Source organism: Cryptomeria japonica, chromosome 9 (genome assembly GCF_030272615.1).
Source record: "Cryptomeria japonica chromosome 9, Sugi_1.0, whole genome shotgun sequence".
Classification (NCBI taxonomy): domain Eukaryota; kingdom Viridiplantae; phylum Streptophyta; class Pinopsida; order Cupressales; family Cupressaceae; genus Cryptomeria; species Cryptomeria japonica.
The window spans coordinates 706,757,515-706,783,698 of NC_081413.1; the positions used below are offsets into that span (position 1 = coordinate 706,757,515).

Below are 26,184 nucleotides of genomic sequence, written 5' to 3' on the forward strand. Positions count from 1 at the left end.
TTTTCATGAGATTGAGTTCATTTTGTTACTATTACATGATTTTTAATTTCAAAATGTTGTCTTTTCCAGGTCTGATGCATGGAGCATGAGGATGAAAGAAAAGATGCAACTGGGAAGGAGAGGGCTTCAATAGGAAGCACAAGAATGCACAAGGAGGCAAATCAACATCATGAAGGACTCAACAATGCATATTCAAGACATTCATGGCAGAGACATGATGAAGAACTGTTGGTGTTGGAAATAAGCCACACCCGGACCGACGATGGACTGGTCCAAGAGGGGCCAGTAGCTCAGTGGTAGAGCACTCCAGCAGCGTATGGAAGGTCCTAGGTTCAAGTCCTAGCTGGTCCATGTCTCAACATGGTATCAGAGCCAGGTCCAGGCTAGGAGCCCCAAGCACACGAGAGGTGTGGCTTAAGGGGGGGTGTTGGTGTTGGAAATAAGCCACACCCGGACCGACGATGGACTGGTCCAAGAGGGGCCAGTAGCTCAGTGGTAGAGCACTCCAGCAGCGTATGGAAGGTCCTAGGTTTGAGTCCTAGCTGGTCCATGTCTCAACAAGAACATCTCGACATCAAGTATAAGAATCAGCATAAGGAGGGAATTTTACAACAATCTTGATTTTCCTTTGGAAATCCAAGAATCAAGGTCAGTACAAAAATGGATTTCACAACTACTACATGGAGTTCAATCATATCAAGGACGTGTTCCACATTTCAGGATCAAACATCATCAAGGAGAGAACAAGGTGAATTCTCAAACATGAAGATGAAATGCATCACAAGAAGGAAAATTCCCGAATGTCGGCATGTAAAATTGAAGTGTGATCAAGGACATTGTGATAGTTTCATGTAATATTTCAACTAATAACTTTTGCCAAACACCAACTAAATGCCAACCGGAAGGATAATTTATTGCTAAGGGAATTATGTCAACAAACAATCTGGAAATATTCTCTTATCACAGTTCTACAAAGAGTGTTCATTTTTTATGAAAATTGTTGTTCAAATCCAATTATTCTGAAAATTCAGTTAGAAATAGACTTTGCTCATTTCATAACAGATCACAATACTTGGGAGTTTTTAGGACACAGTTGTATGCAGGTTACAGCTGAAGACCAATTCTAACAAATTCTCACCCAGGCTGAAGTTCCTTTGATAACAGCAATTCCCTTTAAGGCAGATTGCTAAAGTCAGGGTCTGGTAATATTGTGAATCAATGCTGCCAGCAACCAGACCGAGGATGGGACCCCGCTGTGAGCAATATAGCCAACTGAGAGTGTAGCGCTGTCCTTCAGGAAGACTACAGCAATAACCAATAACCAGAGACCCTGCGGTATTCTTAAAATGTTCAAGCCTTCTCCTTGACATGCTGCCCCCACTGCTGCTGTATAGAATTCGCTGACCCAATTGGACTGAAATCACAGATGGCTGACTGGGGCTACGTCCAAACAGCCTTCACAGGGGTGTCGTCCTATGTCAAACCCAGATTTGCAGAGAATTCTGGAAATGTTGAAGTAAACCATAATAATCATGAATGAATCCTTAATGTGGCAGCATCAATCTCCTTTTATAATGACCACTGAAGCTTCTTGAATCTTCCAGTCTTATCCTTTAGGATCGACCTAGGTGAATAATGGATTAATTAATAATTATTACTTGTACCCTATAACGCCCACCTAGGTAATATAACATTGTTTTTAAAAGTGGCCCCTTTTTAATGACCCTCAACGAAAGATTACAATAATTATTATTTCAATTATAGCTTTCCGGGCTCCTCTTAATATTTTTCTTAATTGCTCCCTCTTATTATTCATTTATTCTAACCTCAGGAATAATAAAGGCTAGAATTTGAATTCTTATGGCCTGTCATTTGAGAAGGGACATTACATTTCAGAAGAGTTAAGAAAAGTTCGAAATTGGACTTGATCATCAAGGATGATGCAATTTGGGAATATGATCCATCACATCACATCAAGCAATTTGAAATGTTGAATATCAAGAGATATTGCTCAAGATGGAAGACTTATTTGTGATGATTTACAAGGAACAAGCTGAGTTGGCACTTAGTCACCATCAACCAATCAAATAATTCGAAGTCAAGGCATCCAAGTTCAATGAACCTAACTCATCTTACGAGGCGGACAACTACACATGACATGTGGCACTACATCTAATATTGTTCAATGTACCTAATCCTATTTCTCATTGGTCTGAATTCTAAGGACATGTCCAAAATGTTGTAATTTTCTCATTGGCCAGAAAGGGGTTAGGTGTAACTAACCCTAATTAGGGTTTCATCATGTAATGTCGGCAGTTGATTTCAAATCAATTTGGGCCCTTGAATTTTAATTGGGATGTCTATATAAGACATTGCCTTCTCATTTATAAAGGTGAATAGTTAATAGTTGATAGTTGGCAGTTAGCAGTAGAGTAGGAGGAAGCTAGAGATTGTCGCCAAGACTATGGTAGAATTAATACATAACTTTCATTGAAGCATGGTGGATCTTCATGTGTTGTTTCAACATTTTGCATGGTTTCTTGTTACTTCTCAAATTTAGTTAAAGTTCATTGATTATAATGTAGAAGTGCGATGATATGTGATGAATTCCTCCGTTCATACTTTTTGTGGTTTGTTGACTGTAAGCTACAATGTAAACTTAGCTTGAACCTCATTATTGCAATAGTTCGATTGTAAATGATTCATTTGGATTCCGTCGATATTGGGTATTTAGATGAATGATTTGCAGTATGAAAACCTTTCATTACCTTTGGAGATCACACCAGTGTTGTGTAGTTGTTGTTATCATAACAAAGAAGAGATTTGTTTGAAGGAGTTTGTCTATCAAAACATCATCTATTATCTTCATTGTCCTTAGTTTTAGATTAGATTTCCTTAACCCTTCATCCTTTTATCTTTTATTTTCCAAGTGAGTTCAAAATTCCATGTTCTAGTTGTGATGATTCAAAACGTAAGTCCCTTTGTAATTACCAACATTATCACATCATACATTGAATATATCTAGAATATAAAGTCAATTGTTCACATTGTAAACCTTGGAGTCACCTTATTTGATCACATTGTTTAGCATGTGAGGTTTCTTTGTTCAAGAGAGGATAGAATGCTTAGTATTTTATTCTGTGTTAAAACACATCAACACATACCACATATAATTACTGCTGTTCAGTATTCCATAGTTATTTCAGAATTGCATAGAGAGGAAATTGGAAAAATTACAAAGTTAACAAAATAATTAAACAGGGACATTACACTTTGACATTCACTTTATTCTCAAAATGTTACCACAATATTCTTTGCAAATTAACTCAGTATACCAGGTTAATATTTTAAGTTTATGGTTTGATTATCCAATCATCTCTTCCTACAAATATTTGAAGTTGTGACTGCGAATGACTTAAAATTTGGGTTTGCTTTTATTCTAAAATTTTATACAGGAGAGCTTTTTATAATAAATGGATATTTAGTTCTGTAAATTCTTCTATATCATGATTTTTTGTCCAACAACGAAAACTTTTTATACATTTCAGCATCTTGATAGTTTTGATAGTTTATAATATGTGGGATTCATATTTTGGTGAACATTCTTGTAACATCTTAAATATTGATTAAGTTTTGTTCCATTTTTTTGTTCACTGAGCCCAAACACAGATTAAAGCTCAGTGCCTTAACATTGTGTGTATGATTTCTGACGTGTTAAGTTATGAAAAGTTCATACCAGGATAGAAAATACTATAAGTGAACTCCTGGCTTTTAAGGCGGGGTGCAGAAATGACTGCAGGCACAAGTCCAATGACATTACAAATTTAGAGTTAGTGTACATGTGTGTGCTGTGTACACAAATGTACATGGTTATATGGAGGGATGCATGGGGCTATTAGCATAGGTATGGAATAGTATCCAAACAGACAAGGCAATAATTTTTCCAACTCTACAATCACAATGAGAGTGAACATACAGCTGCAGTTAAAATAGCTCCACAGATCTCAATGTTTTTCCAAACAGGAACAGGAAAAAATGAAGAACAATACCAAAAGATGCTCGGCAGTGTGAGAGTATGATTCAGACAAATCACCCGAAACCATAGATGATAAACGTAACAGGTTGATAGCAGAAACTGAATTCCCAGAAGGCTCGGCTCCATCATAATCTTCCTTCAACCTTAACAGAATTGAAGGATCCTCTCCAGGAGTATTAAAGTAAGCTCCACCAACCTTGTCAAGAAACAAATCATCCTGCACCATTTCCAGATTTAAATACCATCAATTGCAGAAGAGACACAAACCAAATTCTATGAAAGTTGAATTCATCAAAACCATGAGCTCACCTGAGTTTTTTGCAGCTCCATTGCCCATGACAACCATTTTGTTCTTCCTCCTGCCTCATACAAATCAAGAAGACCAGCTATTAGAAAAGCATAATCATCTAGGAAACCAGGTGCCTGAGATGGTCCTTGTCTGAAGCTATGTGTAAGCCTATGTGTGCCCTCATCATATAGTTTGGTACTGATAAATTCTGCTGCCCTCTCTGCAACAAGTAGATAATCTGTGGACTGCATCATTTCGTTGTTAAAAGGAATTCAGCAACAAAATCCAATTTTATAGGATAAGGTTAAATAAATAAAATTTTGATCCAAATCGAGTCCTGCTTAGAAAAGATAAATCATCTGAAAACCCCAACCATACAAAGCTTAAAAATGCATACTAGATAATCTCCTACCATGTTTCTTTCAAAATTTAATGGCAAGGCTGCAAAAGCTTCTGTTAATGTTAGAACCGTAAAGGTAAGACATAAAAATCTGAAACTTTGAAAAAGCTCACAAGAACAAGATACACAGAATTTTATCATGGGAAAACCCTCCACCTGAAGGTGAAAAACCTAGCCACACCAAAAAAAATCATCCTTTATTAAAGGCACAAATCTGATACAAAGCTTCACAAGCTTAATAACTTGACAATTAACAGAATAAGTCGATAATGTCTCAGACAACTGATATCTGCTTCAATACGGCTTGAACATAGGCTTTTTATTATTTATATATGTCCAATCACTTAAACTTCATGCCTCTCGGCATATATATAGCACATGAACATGACCCGATATAACTCATGAAGAAGGAAGACGGAAGGCCAAGCACCAAAAGAAGTTGATAGTTACAGAACCGACATACACAGAACTTTAAATGGAAGAAATCCATGAAGAATTAAACGGTTGCCAGCACATACACAGGTCGGAGACGATAAAAGAGGAAGTTGTTATACTTCCAGCTAATCACCGAACAAGAAAGCAAAACGAATTAACAACCAACGAATAAAATAAAATCTCGTGCAGCGTACACAAACATTAACACACTCGCTTAGCAAAGGAGATATTATTTTCTGATTTTCAAGTCATGGAGTCTCTCAACATGACAAACACAATGGCTACACCCATATGTGTAAAAAGCAACATTTTATCACGGATTCTCTCAACGTGATAGCATTATGGATTCACACAGCATGATGTTCACCATGGCTACTCCCATGAGTGAAATAAACACAAGCTCTCATCACGGAGCCGTTCAACGTGATGTTGTCATGGAGTCTCTCAACATGACATCAACCATGGCTACTCCCAGAGGGTGGAACAAGGGCTTTCACCTCAAACTTCTCTAGCAGAGAATAATGCATTAACAAGGGCTTTCACCTCAAATTTCTCCACCATAGAGAAAAATGCATTACAAGGGCTTGCACCTCAAATTTCTCCACCACAGAGAAAAATGCATTACAAGGGCTTTCACCTCAAATTTCTCCGTCAAATTGATCCATAGTTTATATTTGTATACATAGTAGCTAAAAATATTTCTCAAACATAATTATTTTATCCATGTTCATAAATCATTTTTCCTTTTATCTTTATATGAACATTTTTTTTCATGCAAAACCATCCTTTTAGATCTATTAAAAAAATATGATTTAATGATTATCAATAAACCTATTTCAAAACATATAAGAACATCCATTAAAACTTATTTTCTAAATATTAATTGACAATTTAAAATATGATCTATTATAATATAAAATTAAATAAACTCAAGACAGAACTCATCTAGTACACCTATATCTTGATAGAGTTGATTCTATATCCAACATATTCTCCTTTTAATAAATAAAATTCCTGTGTGAAAGATTGGAAAGACGTGATTGTTTTGAGAAGCAATACAAAAGAGTGTATCCAGTCGATTAACAAACCTTGTTATCACATTCTTAATAAAAGTCAGTTCCATTATCCTTTAAGAGAGTGTCATTATCTTTTCTTTTAAAAAGAGGCACGTCGTTGAAAAGAGTTGCCTCCTCCATAACTATAACTATTCAGATTATCCATCTATAGCTATTCATGAAACATGTAAGTGCATCCTTTGGTGCATTTCCAACTATAATATTTGTCAAGAATTCTTTATGCTTGGCAGCTGTCCATACAAACTACAACTGTTTCAAATGCCATATAAAATGGTCACTCACAGATATCTGATCACATGTCATTGTAATTAGATTTTTTAAATGGATTTTTCATCATAACTGTATTCAAGTGCTGCTTTGCCTATCCACGTCTTCATTCTTTCTGTGTCTTCAATCTCAATATCACTACATTTGTTATATATACTCACACCAGTAAAGCCATTAATTAGATAACATGGAAAGATGTGAGGGGTAGAAAACTCCAACAAAGAAAATTTTGTAACTGTTTTTATTCCTTGAGGAGTACACCCATATGAATTCTTTTTGGATCACATAAGTTGTTATTTTTCCTTTATATATAATGATGATACATGTGCTCTTCAAGTTTCTCTTTTTAATCATCTCACCAAGAAAAGGAGGCATGGTTGAACTGGTATCTATTCCCTCCTTGGTCAGTCCTTGCCTACGTATTTCATGGGCAAATGAGATGGAATGGTTGGGGATTTATTACAGCTTTGAACTGATCCATAAAAATTAGGCAAAGTATCTCCTTTCACCATAGCATTATTGTAAATGATATTCAAATTTATGTTCAAGTCTGAAGTTATATATATTATTATTATTCTTTCACTGATATTTTCTATTCCTTCTTATGTCACAGGTTGCTGAAAATAACATTAATTATTTCGATGCATCTACAGCACTGCATTGACATATACTTATAGTCTATGCTCACCGATCAAGGCATGCCTTGACCGGTCATGTCTTTTGACATGCCTGATCAAGACATGTCTTGATCGGTGCATAGGCACCGCTTCACTTAAGATTACCATATTAACATGTGTTATACCAATAACTATCGGTCACGTCATTTAACATGTTAAACCGATTAATAATCGGGGCACGTCAAGTAATATAGTCATCTGATAAATGATCGGGTTAAGTCAAATATAATCATCAGATAAATGATCGGGTTATGTCAAATATAATCGTCAGATAGCCGATCGGTATTAATGTGCGATTAGGATGATAACTATTATAGTTATCATATGATAGCATCAATCGATGCTATCATATGATAGCATCAATAGTTATAAGTCTGGTCTGATCACAGCATGAGTAATATGATCGATTATGCATATAAGATGATTATAACAAGTTCATTTATTTAATCATGAGGTCTACATTTATATTGTAGTTATATCGATAAGGTAGATGATTGAATGAGAGATAAATGAAGTCTCTCATTCAATCATTTATCTTACCGAAGCTACTAAGTTTCAACAATTATTTACATATATTTTCTCCTTTGCTAAAGTATCTCACATGTTCTTGAAATTGTAATATAGAACTTTCTTTAAGTGAGCTTCATTATTAGATACATCATTGATGTTTTGTATTGAAATTGTCCTTTAAATATCAATTCATTATGATCCTTGAACCTAGATCATTTGTAAAAATATTTATTATTGTGACTTGTGCATATATTTTTTCTTTTCTAGATTTTCTAGCTATTTCATTTAAATCGAGATCTCTTAAAAGATGAAATTTTTTATAGGATTACCTTTTTTGAAGGGGTCCCCTCTCATAATTTAACTTGATGGATTTTATGCATTAATTTTATTTGAATGTATATTAAGTGGTAGCCAGTTTTCCGTGAAGAATGCCATAAACCGGCAGTTGGCGGGAGGATCACCACCAGATTGGGATAGGGGTGATGTCGGGTTTACTAGATTCATGGAAAATTCTATGGGCTTGGGCAACTTTTCTAATCTGCATGCACAGGTAATATACATACCTCCCAATAGCAACTCTACATGCACCTAAGGCAATATACATACCCACATGCAGGGGCCCCTTCCCCTTTGCATGCATTCCAAGGGCTTTCACCTCAAATTTCTCCATCACGGAGAAAAATGCATTAACAAAATCTTCATGTTGATGTGGCTCCTTCTGAAGCTGAAATGTCAAACTCCCTCTGAAGCTGAAAAGTCAAGCTCCCTCTGAAGCTGAAGAGTCAGGCTCCCTCTCACTGGGAGAGTCCTCTTGTCTCAATTTTAATATCTTCAATGTCGTAGCAATCAAGAAGTATGTTGGAGCATAGCCCAATTCCAAATCTCCCATCAGTAGAGTGACCAACACTTCCAGCAGTATGAAACATAATGATAGCTCAAAAATAGCATTCAGTTGGAAGTTCACAAACACATTCTATGCACCTAGAACATGTGTAGCCTCCACCTATAATAACATGCACAAATAGAAATAATGATTCACTATTCCAATGTTATGAAAAATTCATGCACATCATACTCTTTATTGCCAGTTCCCATTGAGTTAGTCCTGTAGCTGAGTCTTATCTTCTCATAAGACTCCTCCAACACTGTTCTTTATATCAAGAATCTTTTGGTATGCATTAAGGTCTGCTCAAATACACCACATACTGAGTGTTCTCTCCTTTGAACAAAACAGAGATTGCAGATTATAGCAACGACAACACTATGATCATTTATCACATCAAGTACAAGCTGATAGGATGCAGATGCCAGATAAGAGCAACAACACAAAGAAGTCGTGATCTTGTCCTTCCAAAAACAATAAAGTGGACCTCACACAATGTGATACCCAGATCAGTCACATTGCAGATATCCCGTCGAGTTTTGCAGGGCCACTCAAGAAACCCGAAATAGGAAGAAATGAAGTCACAACTTAGAGAAAAGTGAAGTCTTCAGAAAAACATAGTTTGAATAACACTAAACAATAAACAAGGAACCCTCCCAGAATCCTGAGACCTCCTATGAGGGAGACAACCTCAGACCTTGCTCTGATACCGTGTTAATGTTAGAACCATAAAGGAAAGACATAGAAATCTGAAACTTAGAAAAATCTCACCAAGATACACACAATTTTATCTTGGGAAAACCCTCCACCCGAGGGTGAAAAACCCAACCACACCAAAAAAAATCATCCTTTATTAAAGGCCAAAATCTGATAAGCTTCACAAGCTTAATCACTTGACAATTAACAGAATAAGTCGATAATGTCTCAAACAGCTGATAGCTGCTTCAATACGGCTTGAACATAGGCTTTTTATATCTGTCCAATCACTTAAACTTCGCGCCTCTTGGCATATATATAGCACATGAACATTAACAGCTTCTAAATAATCAGATGATCCTTCTAAGACTACAAATGTGTTCCACAAGCCAAGATCAAAATAATAAAATATTATTACATTTCACAAAGGATTTCATCTATTTTCATTGCCATTGTAAATCATATCTTCCTGGTGATATCCAATTCTTTGCAATTCATTATATTGCTGCAAAGTAAAAGACAAAACAAAGGAAAGATTACGTCTCCTCCCTTAAATTAGAAGAATCAGTGCTCTCATCTTTAGGTCTTCTTAACAAAGAAGATATCCATATAACAATTTGTTTGGTCTCCATTAATAATTTATCATGGCAGAATTGCTTAGTCACACATCTGGGTCATAGTGAGTATATTCTATGCTAGATTATAAATCAAATAATGAAATATTTATACATATAAATTCAACCTTTCAAGCTAAACAATCAGCTGGGACCAACAATCTCTATATTGTGTTCACCTAAGTTGGTTATTTTTCCTAGTTTTGTAAAATCGTATGCAATGCAACTTTACCTCTCCAATACCATTTGCATTTAACATGCCAGTATGGACTAGACATGTTGTGGCTGCTCGTTACTGTGTCAACTCTCATGTCTGTATCAAAAATATCAACTAATAGATTGAACTGAGTCAGCAGCAAATTTTCTGATCTATGAGATCTAGTTTTCTAAACATCCCAGGATTCCATGAGGTAAGAGGCACATAATGTAATGTCCCTGTTTGAGATTTTCCTTATCTTGCTTTATTGTAATAACCACAGCTTCTGTCCAAAGTCTAACACTCCTTACATGTCAACATAAAACTCTTCACTATCTCCTCCTTTAATATATATTGACTTTCCTATACTCAGAAATCTCCCCATTGAAGACCCATTTACGATCTTCTTGTCATGAATATGATCTTAACCTTTACAGTATGTATATATATTGATTGTTGTCCCTAATATTACTTCACATATATTCACATGATATTTGCTACTAACTGAGAGTGTATGATGTTGCCGCTATTTTCCTTTAGTGTATATGTAAGTTTGACTGTTGCTGATCACCCAGACCTGATCCTCTTATTTGATACGAGGCTTGCACTGGCAGTGATCTAGTGATTGCCGTGATTGGTTAATGCTGGACGACTCCTCCTGACTTTCTACGATTATTGTATACCCGTACCATGTTGGACAGAGTGTGGACATGGACTGATGTTGCCTTCCCGTGGCTTCATATATTCCTCCACGAATCCTCTTCTATTCGCTGCTGTAAATCAATTGTCATATAGCCCGATCTTCCCCTGGCCTAATTCCCCCCATCTCGGGTGAATTCGATGGTCTTAATATATGATGGGAAACGATGTTTGAATAGACACGTATTATTAATTTAACCTAAATCGCACCTTTTGGTTATACTTTGATCGGTTACTTAACAAATCGGAATCTTGTTTTCCTTAATGATTTTGCTGATCATTGATAATTCTTAAACAGATCGATCATTATAATGTAACCGTCTCTCATATAGTTGACCCAATCAACCATCTTGATAATAAGTAAATTTGACTTGTTTTATCTTTTTTCTCAACAGACGTAAGTTTATTAAATACATTTCTTAATCTGATTGCTGCTCATAATCGGGTTGTTTTATTAATATTCTTCTTGAATAGACATCGACTCTTGATATTGCATGTGAACATTTCAATCAATATAATCAATTTTCTTTAATGATGTTGCTGTTAGAGATCCTTACCAAATCATGCTGCCAAGTGGAGTAGTCACTGAGCATTGCTCTCAAGACATTATCGCTGACATCTAGTGATGACAATATTATCTCCGTAAGACATAATCGCTGTATATCACTTCATACGTTAATTGCTTTCAAACATATACTTAGCACTGCTTTAGTCAACTCTATGCTATGTCTTAATGATATTGCCATGAGCCACGTTACCCACTATATTTCTGAAGATTATTATATTGGCAGCATAGGAAATGATATGCCCGTGAATGGAGACAAGAGGTGATGTGGTTCATTGAGTGGTTCGTATTTCACTTTTAGAAGAGTTTGGAAGGAGTTTAGACTGTTGCAAGGGAGACCATTCTGACATGTGTCAGATCTGGTCTGCCAGAAAGATATGCTGGACACTTAAAATTAGCAGCAGCACTCAAGCTGGTGATTTGATAAATTTTTATTTGTGTTTTCTTGGGTCTTTCTATTATCTTCAGCCACCAGCCATTGAGAAGGGAGGAGTGGGACCCACAAGGATTTGGCAAAGGCAAATATCAGCTCAAGGATTAAAAACAGAAATAATATTGTAAAATTTACATTATTATTTGATAACTATGAAATTAATATTAATATTTAATAAATATATAATTTATATTAAATCTTGTTTATTATTATTATTAAAATTTTATTTAGTTCATTCTATTTATTTATTTGGTTATATATATATATTAATTAATTGTATTATTATTTATTATTAAATTCAATTTTAGAGCAGGCATTATCATGTTTTGTGTTTTGTGTTTTGATTGTTTAGACGGGGACATCACACATAAGCACCTGAAATAGATTGTTGATTTCCAAACTAAGTTCAGCACTATTGTAATGACGGTGAACTAATGCAGTGTGCAGTTTCACAGGGAAACAGAGATGTTGTTCATGATTTACAATATTCAAGGAATCTAGAAAGAATGTTCTTCCACATCTAGCTTGTATTGTAAGTGTGATATAGTGCCTATTTAATAAGTTTGCTTAGAAAAGTAGGAATATTTACTTTCTCTCACCCTAGTAGCTTCTAGAAGGGCACACTTCACAATACAACAACCTTCTATTTTCATTGTTGGTTCATATTTAGCAAGAAAGGCAAGTGTCCCCGATTGTAATTTTCTCATTGGTCGAGGGGTAGTTAGTTTTGGGAAACCCTAATTAGGGTTTTATCTTTCAATCTGGGCCCTTGATCACTGTTCAATCTCGGTCGTTCAAAACTTTTGTATGCCTATATAAGGTTGCCTCCTCTCATTTGGAGAGTGTGGTGAGGTTTTTGATATATTGTTGCGCGAAGGTCATTTTTCAAATAATACATTGCACTTGCGCTTTCTCTTAAGGCTTTGTAATCTCTTCTTTCTCTTAAGGCTTTGTAATCTCTGTTATTTGAGTGATTAGCATGGTTTCAATTTCTTCAACACATTAGTTAGAAGTTAATTTAGATTTGATAAGTAGTAATTAACGGTGTATCTCCGCTCATACTTTTGGTAAATGGATGATTTCCATTTCATTTTGCAAAGTTAGTCTGAGCCTATCCCCTGTGTATGCCAAAACTTCGATCAACCCATTAAAGATTGCACCCACTTTGTGTAGTTGTCCTTAGTGTGGCGAAGCAAAGTGTGGTTTCCCGAGAACACCTAGTTAATACTGTCTCCAGAATTTGTAGGTTTAGATCAACTTTCTTAACCCTATCCGATTTTCCCCTTTTTGAAAGCCTAAATCTCGGAAAATCCAAAAAAAAAAGAGAGAGACTGAAATTGATAAATTTATCTAAGTCCAAAAGCTTGAAAGACATTTGTAAACGTAAGCCCCCCTTGAAATTTCAGCATACACCACCCAAGTAGCTATCCCACTAAAGTCGCTTGTTCGCACATATAGACCTTGGAATCGCCATATGATAAGCGGTGATTTTTCAGGAGAGGATAGAATAACTTTGGGTATCTTATTCTAGTGTTGGTGTACGTTTTATCATATACCGAACAGGACCTATAAGCCAACTTCTTCCTAAGGGAAGGAATGTTGTTCAACAAAAATGAATCTCCGTCAACCTTCTAGCTTTGGCACAAAAGACAACACAATAGGAGGAAAGGGGCCTTTCTAATGCCTTTGTTTTCTTCTCTCATTTTCCTTTCTGTATTGGGAAGAACTTCTTTTATGGACCTATGGGCTGACTTCTTCCTAAGGGAAGGAATATTGTTCAACAAAACTGGATCTTCATCAACCTTCTATCTTTGGCACAAAAGTCAACACAATTTAGGGGAGGGGACCTTCCTAGCCTCTCTCTCCATTTGTCTCTCTTCTAGGAGATTCTCTCTCATCCTTTTGGGCGCTTCTATTTATCTTGCTATTTGTAGATGGGTAGCTAACATGGCTACAACCTCGTTAGGACCCCTCTCTACCATCCTAAATTGGAACTTATGGGGAATGTAAGTATATTATTCATAATTCACCTTGAATAATACTTTATCCTATATGTGCTATTGAAACTATTATATTATTCATAATTTACCTTGAATAATACTTTATCCTGTGTCTGATATTGAAACTATTTAATAAGTTTACTTCAGATTTTAGATATATTTATTTTCCCTCACCTATATTGTTAATAACAATGTGTCAACTTGGATCTTAAGGTCATCACCATCTTAGATGTGAGACGAGTAGATGGTCAGTCCCTAAGGAGGAGTGGGATGAAAGAACTTGTCTTTTCTACAATAAAGCAGTAGTGGAAACTAAATGGCACTTATTTGTGAGTGTGTAGCATATGAGGATATTTGTAAACAATATTAGGGCAATTTGAAGGGGAGCACTCTGAAGTTTGCACCACTTTTCAAAAACAACATATAGTCATTGACATATGTCAGGCAACCAGTGCTGAGAATTTCCAAGTAAAATTTTTTCCACAAATCGGTTGTCGTACTGAAGTTTGCACCACTTTTGAAAAACAACATATAGCCATTGACCTGTGTCAAACAACCAGTGCTGAGAATTTCAAAATAAAGTTTTCAGGGTGTAGGCATCTCTACACCAAATCAAAGATAGACAACATATATCATTCAATTTTATATGTTTTTTTCCCAGTGTCTACCAACTTTATCCTTTTAAGAATCCAGTCACCTAACACTTCTCTTGGCCTATCACATATCCACTAAAGTAACGTCCAACTTCATAGAAGTTCCATGTTTGATATAGAAGTGAGTCCAAAAATACATTTAGTATAATTTTGAAGAGCACCCTGTAAACAAATGAAAGTGAACAGCATTCGGATACTAAGTAACTGGATGGCTAATTTGAGAAAAGCTTCAAGGTAAACAATAATCATTATAGGTATATGAGTAGACTTTAATAGCTAGGGTCATCATATCTCACCCTTAGACCAAGAAGGACAGCATACAGTTCATTAACAAGAACTCAACAGACAATATTGCATTATGCTAGCTGTACATTCTACCAGCAAGACCATAGAGACATGCATCTACTTAGTTGTGGTACTGCAGCTTGCATTACTCATTAGAAGTAGAACTAGAAGTAATGCAGCTGGCAGTATTTATTTGGAGCTAGGTAAATGAATGAAAATAATGCAGACAGTTTACTGGCTTTCGATTGCATGTTTTTAGTCAGTCAATTTCTGAAAATATAGTCATTCCAGGCACATAAAGTTCATTTTACTTCACAGATATCCTGGATATCTGGAGTAACACTTTCCTAGTTCTCCAGCAACCAAAAGAACATCAACTTTAAAAGGAATGTTCAGAGAGAGAAGACAGCAAAGAGTAAAAACTTAAAACTCACATCACACCCAGTAACAGGAAAATAATATTTCATCTCTTTTGGCTCAGCTTTCAGGATCTTCGAAGCCCGTGCAAAAGCTGAAATAGCAAGCCCATTCCACGCAACGATGACCTGTCTACCAAAGAAAAGTAAAGCTTGTGCGCAAACAAAACACCAAGCAGCATAATACTGCAATATAATCAAAAAAAGTCAAGGAAGATACCTTATCATCTAGGTGAGGACGAGGGCGAGAGGACCTCCTTAAAAAGAGTTTTTCCTTACATGTCCCAAGAATCTGAGCATATTCATCTACATCCATGCCTAATTTTGATGCCATTTCTGGGATCCCTTCACGCTCAATCAGCACATTCTTCCCATTGAATTCATTGTGAGGATCACTCATTCTAGAAAGGTCACAATTCCCTGTAGGTTTTACATAATAGTGTTTCATAAAAACCTCTGCAGCCTCCTTGCCAAGAACCTCTTCTATCTTTGACAAAAAAACAGCATCAATTGTCAGCACCGACTCTTAAAGAAACTACCTGCTATCTAAAACCCAGCACAAAGACATACTGCTCATAAGCACTATGTTTGAGAGATTAAAAGTTGATATATTCCATACAAATTACAAGCACAGTTATTAATTCACAATGACAACTAAGTGTAGTCATTTCAAACATGATCAGCTGAGAAATCAGAACTGATAGCAGAACTTGAAAACCTTTAAGACTATTCCTATTTTGCATCTATTTCTTACAGTGTAAGTGGCCACCTACTCTTGATTTTGGTAGGTTGGTCCCCAATATTTTTCAAATCTTTCACACAAAATATAAGCAGTAGTTATTACATTGAACAGTAGAGTTAGGTGAATGCTGAAAAAGTTGAGCATGCCACACACAAGCACCAAGAGATATTGCATTCACAATTAAAGAAATCAGAAGTGATAGCAGAACTTGAAAACCTTTAAGACTGTTCCTATTTTGCATCTATTTCTTACAGTGTAAGTGGCCACCTACTCTTGATTTTGGTAGGTTGGTCCCCAATATTTTTCAAATCTTTCACAAAAAAGAGAGTCCAGTTGAATGATAAAAGAGTTGAGTATGCTACACACAAGCACCAAGTATTGCATTGACAATTAAAATCTTCCTGTTTGAAGCATGGAAAAAATGATGTGCTAAACATAAATATCAAAAGATATAACATTGACCATTATTACTGTGTAAAACAAGCATGGAAATTTTGATACACCACACACTAAAAACTATTACAATGGCAACTAAGTATAGTTGAAAAACTTGATGAACAGGATCAGACAGAAACGCATGTCAAGTTAATATTTTTAACAGTTCATGTTTTCTATATATTTCTTGTCATGAAAATAACTGCCTACCTGTTGTGAGGTATTCACACATCGCCCCATTGCAAATGGGGACCCCCCACTTTTTTTTTCTTTCTAGGATGGCGTTTGAGTCCTTAGCTATTAGCCTTTGCATTAGAAGGGTATAGAAGGTCAGGAAGCCACGAGTTAGGTGGAAAGCCTTGTGTGAGGTGTGAAATGAGTGAGTTTGTTAGCCTTCATAACATCCAGATCACATGAGTAAGTTCATAAAGTCTAGATTTCATGTGATTCAGTCATGAGTTTAACCAAGGAGTGTGAAAGATTGTTAGTACTCGAAGTTAAAGGCGAAAGCTTCAAGTGCTTCTCATGAGGAGCGAAATTCACTTCGAATACCCTTGACTGAGAGCGAAGTTGCTCCATGAGCCTTATCCTGCAAGTTTGAATGGAGAGAGTGAAACAATGTGAGTGAGAAAACACGTAGTATTTAATTTCAATCCACTTCATCTCCCAGCCCCCAAGAGCGAACTTCAAGAATTGAAGTAGGAGAGCGAACTTCAAGAATTGAGCTAGGGGAGCGAACTTCATGTTTGGAGGTAGGAGAGCGAATTTCCCCTAAGAGCCTTGTTTGAGTGTGTGTGAGTGTGAATTTAAGCATTTCAATGAGATAACTTTAAGAACCTAAGGATTGAATCAATGAAACAACAAAGTGATAGAAGAAAAGTTCATTTGAAATTAACTTCATCTCCAAGCCCTCAGGAGCAAACTTCATGTTTTGAGCATAGGAGAGCAAACTTCATGTCTTAAGGTAGGAGAGCGAAATTCATGTGCAAAGGTAGTGGAGCGAATTTTTACTCCATGAATTCCCAAGTAAAAGCGAATTTCTTTCATATGCCTTGAGCTGATTCGATTTGGAGTAGAAAGAAAACTTCATCTTCAAGCATATAGGAGCTAACTTCACAAATTGGAGGAGGGGAGCAAACTTCACCTTCAAGCACACAGGAGCGAACTTCATGATTTAAGATGGAAGAGTGAACTTCACGATTTAAGCTATAAGAGCGAACTTCACAAATCAAAGGATAGGAGCGAACTTCATAAACTGAGAGAGGGGAGTGAACTTCATAAACTGAGCAAGGGAAGTGAACTTCATAAACTGAGCAGGGCGAGCGAACTTCATGTGGGAGCAAAGTAGAGCGAATTTCATGAGCCCCTAATTGAAGGCGAACCTGCAAGATTGCTTACAAGACCACTACCTTGTGCTGATTTGATGTTTGGAAAGAGTAATTTTGGTGTTAACTAGATGAAAGGCAAGATTCAAGAATTACTTCATGTGTTTGCCTTGGAGAGCGAACTCCATGTCTAAACTTCATGTTTAAGCCCATGGGAGCAAACTTCAGGAATCAGAGGAGGGGAGCAAACTTCATAAATCCAAGGAGGGGAGCAAACTTCATGAGTTCAGGTAGAGGAGTGAATTTGTCTCATTTGCCCAAAATAAGATGCAAAACTCCTAATAGGTCATTTCCTTAAGCTGATTTGATGTCTTAACGTGCTTAGGATAGAACAATTTTTGAAATGATGAAGAGTAAGTTATAGGGTTACTTCATGTGCTCACCTTGTGGAGCGAACTTCATGTGTTCCACTCCCAAAGCGAAATTATTCTATAGGCCTTCCCTTAGGTTAGTTGACATGATTTCATCAATGAATGGTTAAAAGCAAGTTCAAAGATCACTTCATGAGCAGCAAGGTGAGAGCGAACTTCAAGTGCTCCTTCATGAAGGCGAATTCTCTCTAAATGCTCTTATTAAACCTGCAAACCACATGAAATCACATAATTATATCAAACTAGGAGGTTATATAGAAGGTATATCATGTGTGTTTAATGCTCACTTGTTTGTTTTGCAGGGGATGAAGAAAGAAATCAAGGGGATCACATTGAAGGAGGATTGAAACAAGTCTCTCAAGGATCAAATTTCAACATCAAGATTAAGATACAAAGAAGATATCCTCAAGGGAACTTCATAGACAAGCACAAGAAGGTGATTACACGAGAAGCATTCACTTACACAAAGACATGATCCACAACACCAACAACAAGAAAGGAGTCACAAAGAAGGAATTCCAAAGCAGAGAAGCAATTGTGCCATCAAGAATTTGTTCCAAGGCAACATCAAATACTTCAAAACTAAGAGGAAGACAAGATCTATACCTTGCACCTCCATGATTGAAGCCCTCAAGAGAATAGTTTCAGAAGAGTTAATCAAAGTTAGAAGATCATCATCATCATCGCTGAAGCTGGATAATGTTGAGTATCAAGAAATATTCCTTCATGATGATCTATCAAGCCTACAAGTACAAGTTAAAAGGTGGATTCCTAGTCATCATCCCAGTCACAATCTCGAAGGAGTTCCACATCAGCACGTCTTGATTCAATGTACCTGACTCGCCCATGATGGCACAAACTTCGGGGATCCTACCCTTATTATCTATTGGTTATGCTAAAGTGTTGTAATTATTTCATTGGCCAAATTGAGTTTGTTGTAACAAACCTTGATTAGGGTTTTCATTGTAAAATCTCGGCCATTGATCTCAAATTGATTTGAGCCATTGAATTGTATTGAGAGCATTATAAAAGGCTCAATCTCTTCATTTGTAAAGGTTAATAGATAGTTTTCAAAGAATAGAACAGTGAATAGCAATTAGAGTAGAAGTTAGATTAGGAGAAGGCAAAGATTGTTGTCAAAGCCTTGTTGTAAAGAACAATTGATTTCATTGAAGTTATGGTGAATTTGATTTGCTTTCATGTTGATTAGATTGAATGGAAGAATTTGTTGAATGCATTTGTGTGGAATCCGTTTAGTCCATACCACTAGCCTCTTTCTGATTGTAAGTGTGCCTTGCGTGGTCAACTGGAATGATATGAACCTAACCTCAAATTGTTATGCGTCCATTGGAATGATCAATGTTTGATGGTAATGATTTGAACATCTCTGAATTGCACCTTAGAAGATTGCACTAAGCTTGTGTCAAATTGTTCCGTTTGATGGTGAGACCTCGCCCAATAGGATTCCATCTAATCATCCATTCATCTTCTTACATTCTCGGCCTTAGAATAGACTCTCTCAACCCTTCATCTTTTGCCATTTTTTTAATCAAGCTAGTTTAGGACACAAAAGCATCATAAGATTACAACATCAGATGATTGAGTTCCAGCGATTCAAGCATTCAACAATTCAACGTAAGTCCCCTTGTGATACCAGCAATCATATTAACCAACTGTACTTATCCACACGTCGTGACCCGACATACAAGAACCTTGGAGTTGTCTCAAATGATCCTTAAGCCAATCTTCAGCATTTGAGTAACTTAGTTCAAGAAAGGATAAGATACTTTTCGGTATTTTATTTTGTGTTTGCATGTGCATGAAAAACACATCAACACTACCTTTGATTTTAGTAACCTGACACCTAGTATTTCCAAGAAATCTGTGAGAAGAGTGATGGACCCAAACATGATTAATAGTTTTTACATTCATTTAAATAAGCAGCTTCAATTCCTAAATGATTTTAATTTTCCTACTTTCTCATGCCTGTTTTCCTCTTAGCATGTAGAATATTAAATTTCCTTCCCTCCTCAAATTTTATTTGATTTTTGTCTTTTCATTTTTTATAGATTTTCTCTTTATCTTTTAATTAAATCAATGAATATTTACTAGAGAAATATACATAAACAAATAAACCTTTCTTATTCATTTTCTTACATACAAGTAATGTCAAGGGTACGTATAAAACAAAAAGATCTCTCCCTTATTAGACTAGATTAGCATAAATGTTTGAACTATGGAGATATTGATACCAGTGTTGAGACCCAGCAAGCCTTTCGAAGGATTTGGTGATCAGAGTCCAAGGCAGAGACTGCAAGTCTGTAGCCTCAACTTGCAAATCAGAGAGGACTACCAGCTGAGACCAAGTTACAGTCAAATGGTGAGTCTCAACTTTCAGATTTCATCAAGTCTGAAAAAAGAGAACAGAAATTCCATTCAAAAATAACCATCAGAAACATTTTGTATTATATATTAAGTTTTAGTCAAAAATGTTCACTGAGCCCAAGTCAAAAAACCGCTTGCTGAATTTTCTCCCTATCCATGTCTCACCACCATGATTGAAATTTCCAGCACACAAGCACTAAAATATATTGTATTTACAAGCATGTATGGTTGAAAAAAGCTAAAGTTAAAAAATGAGAGATTTAATCAAGTCAGAAAAGAAGAGAACAGAAAATCCATTCAAAAACAAGCATTAAAAACATTTTGTATTATATTATATTTTTGAAAATTTGGCCAAATTTAGTCAATTTTCTTCACTAAGCCCAAGTCCAAAAAACAGCTTGCTGAGTTTTCTCCATGTCCAAGTCTCAACACTAGGGTTGAAACTTGCAGCACACAAGCACTAAAATAAATTTTATTTACAAGCATGTATGGCTGTTTGAAAAATACAGTAGTTAATAAATGAGAAATTTTGGAAAAAAACGTATATTTCTGATATTTGAAATAACAAGCTGCCCCAAATTTTGCTATGGTGACCCCAAGAAACTTCCCAAATTTTTACAGAAGAATTGTAATACAATGTATAACTAATAGACATCATATTGAAAAACTAAGTATACCCATCTAAAACTAGGAAAAGTTGATAAATAAGAGAACATAGTGTCGGTGTAGGCATTGGTTTATTAATTATTAGGTGTTTTCCTGTGCCTAATTTAGCTTCCTTAGGTAGGCTTATTTAGGCTTAATAATGGTGGGTGAGAGTGATAGCCCCAAATTTTTACAGAAGAATTGTAATACAATGTATAACTAATAGACATCATATTGAAAAACTAAGTATACCCATCTAAAACTAGGAAAAGTTGATAAATAAGAGAACATAGTGTCGGTGTAGGCATTGGTTTATTAATTATTAGGTGTTTTCCTGTGCCTAATTAGCTTCCTTAGGTAGGCTTATTTAGGCTTAATAATGGTGGGTGAGAGTGATAGATGTCTCTCTCTTCCATAGAAGTTGCACCTTCCCTATTTGAATATTGAGGTGCATTCATATTCTAGGAGTTACACTTATTAGTAGACGAGTAGTTCACCTTAGCATTTTTATAAGTGCACTCACCTAGCATTGTTTTCTCTTATGCTATCTTGTGCTTGCCAATGTATTTTCTCTCTTGATTAATGGGAATAGCATAGTTTCTGGCTATCACAATAGCATCAGGTCTTAGTTGATATTTTACTTATTGCAAAACCCAACATCGTATCAAAACCATGATGTCCTCATCTAGTCCATCCATCCTTCTTTTGAAAGCTTATAAGAGCACTAGTTTCTGAGTGCTCAGTGTGAGTTAAGCTTTAGTGACCAGCATTTCTAGCTACTACATTATGTCTGGAAGGCTCAAGAAAATCAGTCTAGGGTTTTTTTCACTCAAGTGAGATGCTAGGAAGCTAAATCCACAATTGATGGTTATTTGTGTTAGTTTCACTTGGATTTTGCAAGTGGCTCAAATTTTGAAGCATTCAAGAAAAAAATTGAGAACACCAAATCATCCAATGACACACAAGGCATCCATTTTGACTATATACTTGTCCATTTCGAAGCAAGTTGTTCACAAGGCTCTGAAAATTTTTGTTTCTGAATTTTAAGGTTTTCAAAAAAGGCCTTGGACAATAGCTTGTCAATTAGCAGCAACAAATGTTCACAATAATCGAGGAAATCATTATTGGGTTAACAATTTTCCTCTATGTTTGACTGGGGCAGATCCCTTGTATGATTAGTGTTTTTGGGATTTTTGCGAACTCTTAACCAAAAAGTCCAAAAGGAACATAAAAATAAGGGGGAAAATAGAAAGCAGAAAAACCCTACCTATACATATATGAGACACTATGTAAAAAATTTCACTTATGGATGTTGTTGGCAGGATAAGGGTATTTTACCTAACTGATTCGTCACCTGTTGAGTCATGGACCAGCTAGGACTCGAACCTAGGACCTTCCATACGTTGTTGGAGTGCTCTACCGCTGAGCTACTGGCCCCTCTTGGACCAGTCCATCGTCGGTCCGGGTGTGGCTTATTTCCAACACCAACACCCCCCCTTAAGCCACGCCTCTCATGTGCTTGGGGCTCCTAGCCTGGACCTGGCTCTAATACCATGTTGAGACATGGACCAGCTAGCACTCGAAACTAGGACCTTCCATACGTCACTGGAGTGCTCTACCACTGAGCTAGTGGCCCCTCTTGGACCAGTCCATCATCGGTCCGAGTGTGGCTTATTTCCAACACCAACACCCCCCTTAAGCCACACCTCTCATGTGCTTGGGGTTCCTAGCCTGGACCTAGCTCTAATACCAAGTTGAGACATGGACTCGAACCTAGGACCTTCCATATGCTGTTGGAGTGCTCTACCACTGAGCTATTGGCGCCTCTTGGACCAGTCCATCATTGGTCCAGGTGTGGCTTATTTCCAACACCAACACCCCCCCTTAAGCCACACCTCTCGTGTGCTTGGGGCTCCTAGCCTGGACCTGGCTCTGATACCATGTTGAGAAATGGACTAGCTAGGACTCGAACCTAGGACCTTCCATATGTTGCTGGAGTGCTCTACCACTGAGCTACTGGCCCCTCTTGGACCAGTCCATCGTCGGTCCTAGTGTGGCTTATTTCCAACACCAACACCCCCCCTTAAGCCACACCCCTCGTGTGCTTGGGGCTCCTAGCCTGGACCTGGCTCTGATACCATGTTGAGACATGGACCAGCTAGGACTCGAACCTAGGACCTTCCATACGTTGCTGAAGTGTTCTACCACTGAGCTACTGGCCCCTCTTGGACTAGTCCATCATCGGTATGGGTGTGGCTTATTTCCAACACCAACATCACCTAGGTCCTATTCACGCTAGTTAAGTTTAATTAGGGTAAACATAGGATACTCTTCAATTTATGTCTCAATGTTATAACTCATTGTATATTTAAATCCTTTGATAGAATAAAATTATTCTCTCAAACCCAATCTCTCTTGTGCTTTCATTGAAGCTCCTAGAACTTGGGTGGCTACATCTTTAGCCAAATCTTGCATGGTGTAGAGTATTTTATTCCAACTCTTACACAATATTAGAGCTAGTGGGATTGCTTTTTGTTAGTCTTTATTAAGAGATCTTGTTTGCAAATTGTAATGCCCCCATTTTCATGAGGATCAGTCCGCAGAAGTGTTTGGCCTATAATTTGACCCTCATAGACCAAGGACTTGATTAGGGGGGTCGACTTGGCAGAAATTAGTGGCTTCACACTCTATTTCTACTTGGTTATGGCGAAATAAGGAGATAACACGTATCGTGAGACGTGTGCACTTTAATTATAATGTAATAATATTTTAAAAGTGCAAGTAAAATAACATATGTAATAAAATTAAAATAAAGTGTACCTATCAGATAAGAAGGAAATCTTCTAGAAGGAATCTTATGATGGGATATGAAAAGAATAAGTAGAGGAGGGAGATTCATTGTTGAATATCAGTTGTTTATTATCTTCTCCTGTATTGTGGTTGTGGAGCCAAGGGCTGTCCGTAGATTTGGTCTTAGGGAACTGTTGTGACCTTTTTCACACATCGCCCCATTGCAAATGGGGACCCTCTCTTTTCCTGCTTTCTAGGGTTTTTGTTAGTGTCCTATGACCTTTTAGTGCGCTATCTGAATCTGAGTCCTCATAGTATGCCCACATAACTCTATTGGCCTTCCCCTTAGGCTTCAACGGATAGTCATGATCCCTGTCATAAGGACCTTTGCAATAGAAGCATAGCTTCTTCCTGCGTAGGTCATTAAGTGCCTCAGTATCCAAGGGTGTGGTGGATTTCCCCTTGGTATCAACCTTCCTCCCTTTCTCCTTATCAAACTTCTTATTATCTCTGAAAGAAGTAGAACTCCTAGGGGTGAATTTGCTAGAAGGTGTTGTAAGCTCCATACTGCGAGCTTTCCTCATGGCCTCCTGTAATGTCGATGGTTCAAATGCCTTGATCCAACCCTTGAGGGGTTCAGACAATCCCTCAGTGAATAGTATGACCAACCGTCTTTCTGATACATCCTGTACCATAACTGACAACCGTTGAAACTCACTGATATACATCTCCAAGCTGCCTATCTGTCTCAACTGTGCAAGATCACGAAAGAATATCTCAGGATCCTTCCTATCAAAACGCTCCACCAATCTGTCTACAAAATCCTGGTATGAAGTCACCTAGTTGTGCTGTAAAGTAACCATACCATGTGACCACCAGTCATGAGCTGCGCCCTCCAAATGCAACGTGGCATATCTGATGGCATCTATCTCCGACATGGGCCTCAATGCTAAGAAGGTATCCAACTAATGTATCCATGCCTGTGTTGTCATCCGTCCACTACCATCAAAGGAAGGTAAAGTGAGCTTGCTAGCAGCTCGCTGCAACTCACTGTCATGGCCTCTAGGTCTCCTGTTCTGCTGAGTACTCCTCATGTGCTCTCTCCTCTGATTCAGGTAACGATCAAAATTAAGTAACTCACGTACATGTGGTGGTAATGCCTGCCACTCTACAATAGCAGCTCTAAGATCATCCTGAAACTCATCTTGTACATCGCCCTCTCCTGCCCCCTGAGCCTCCTCTCTAAGGAAAGTAGGACGAGTAGGTCTATCCGCTGTCCAAGACCTGTGCCTAGGAGCACCCTGTGAACCTGCTACACTCCTATTGTCATGATCAGGTGTAACTCTACCCTGCTCCTGAACTCTGGGCTGAACCACTCTCTCCATCATAGTGGTCAAAGCACGCAATGACTGGACTATCTCCTGCTGTCCAGTAGCCATGGTTCTGAAAAAGTCCCTAGCCTCATCATCCTCATTCCTGGGAACTCTAGGTGGACTCTGTGACTGTCTCTCACCCATGGTAAGAATGTTTTTGTACTCCAGTTCACCCTCTAGTGCTGCTCTTCTGCGTGTGTAGTACCTGTGATGCCCCAATGCTGATGGATGCATAAATGTTTCTTACCCAACAGGATGGCAAGAACACCGCTCTGATACCACTGTAATGACCCTTACTATAAAGGCCACTAATAAACCCCAAATCTGAACTGAGACAATTTGTCAAACACTTGGCATGCACTGAATTGTTTTGTTTGTGATGTAGTGTTTCAATATGATAGTTGTTTTGAGCATCAAGTACAATTGAGATAACAATATCAATATTGAAATGTAACACAATAAACAATAATGAAACTCTAAATATTCATGCAAGGACTTCAATGCTAATATATCATGAATTTCCCAAATTCTGATTGCATTGTTCAGTAGACTAATTTTCTAAAAATGTATGACCGTTACAAACTCTTACACATGAGCACTGAATTTATGACAAGAGAATGTATAAACTATCACACATGAACAATGACCTTGCAATGCACCTTCTCTACTATATCAATCCAACTACAAGATAGCAAAGTCTGATTACAATGGATTGTTTTCTGAATATATATATGACTGTTACAACTGTGCATTTTTATCATAAAAATTGACAACAAAAACCATGCAATGGAACCTGGAAATCGCTCCTTGAACTCCGATTATGAAATGTTGATGAAAGGAGGACTGGACTGTCCCAAGAATGCCCTGCTGTCACTACCGTATTGTCCCTGCTGCAGGCCGTACCTGGGTCGTACTGTGCGGCTGCAGT

The 26,184-nt window shown here is 37.2% G+C and overlaps 1 protein-coding gene across 1 annotated transcript in view; it reads right to left on the minus strand.

Moving 5' to 3' along the window:
• Window positions 1-26,184, minus strand: part of LOC131073911 (uncharacterized) — a 186,918-nt gene that overhangs the window by 14,219 nt on the left and 146,515 nt on the right. Inside the window, exons 11-14 of the mRNA XM_058010418.2 lie at window positions 15,351-15,617; window positions 15,149-15,259; window positions 4,346-4,570; window positions 4,050-4,253 (exon numbers count right to left, since the gene is read on the minus strand). Coding sequence (XP_057866401.2) covers window positions 4,050-4,253; window positions 4,346-4,570; window positions 15,149-15,259; window positions 15,351-15,617 — 807 coding nt within the window. The remainder of the gene's footprint in view (window positions 1-4,049; window positions 4,254-4,345; window positions 4,571-15,148; window positions 15,260-15,350; window positions 15,618-26,184) is intronic.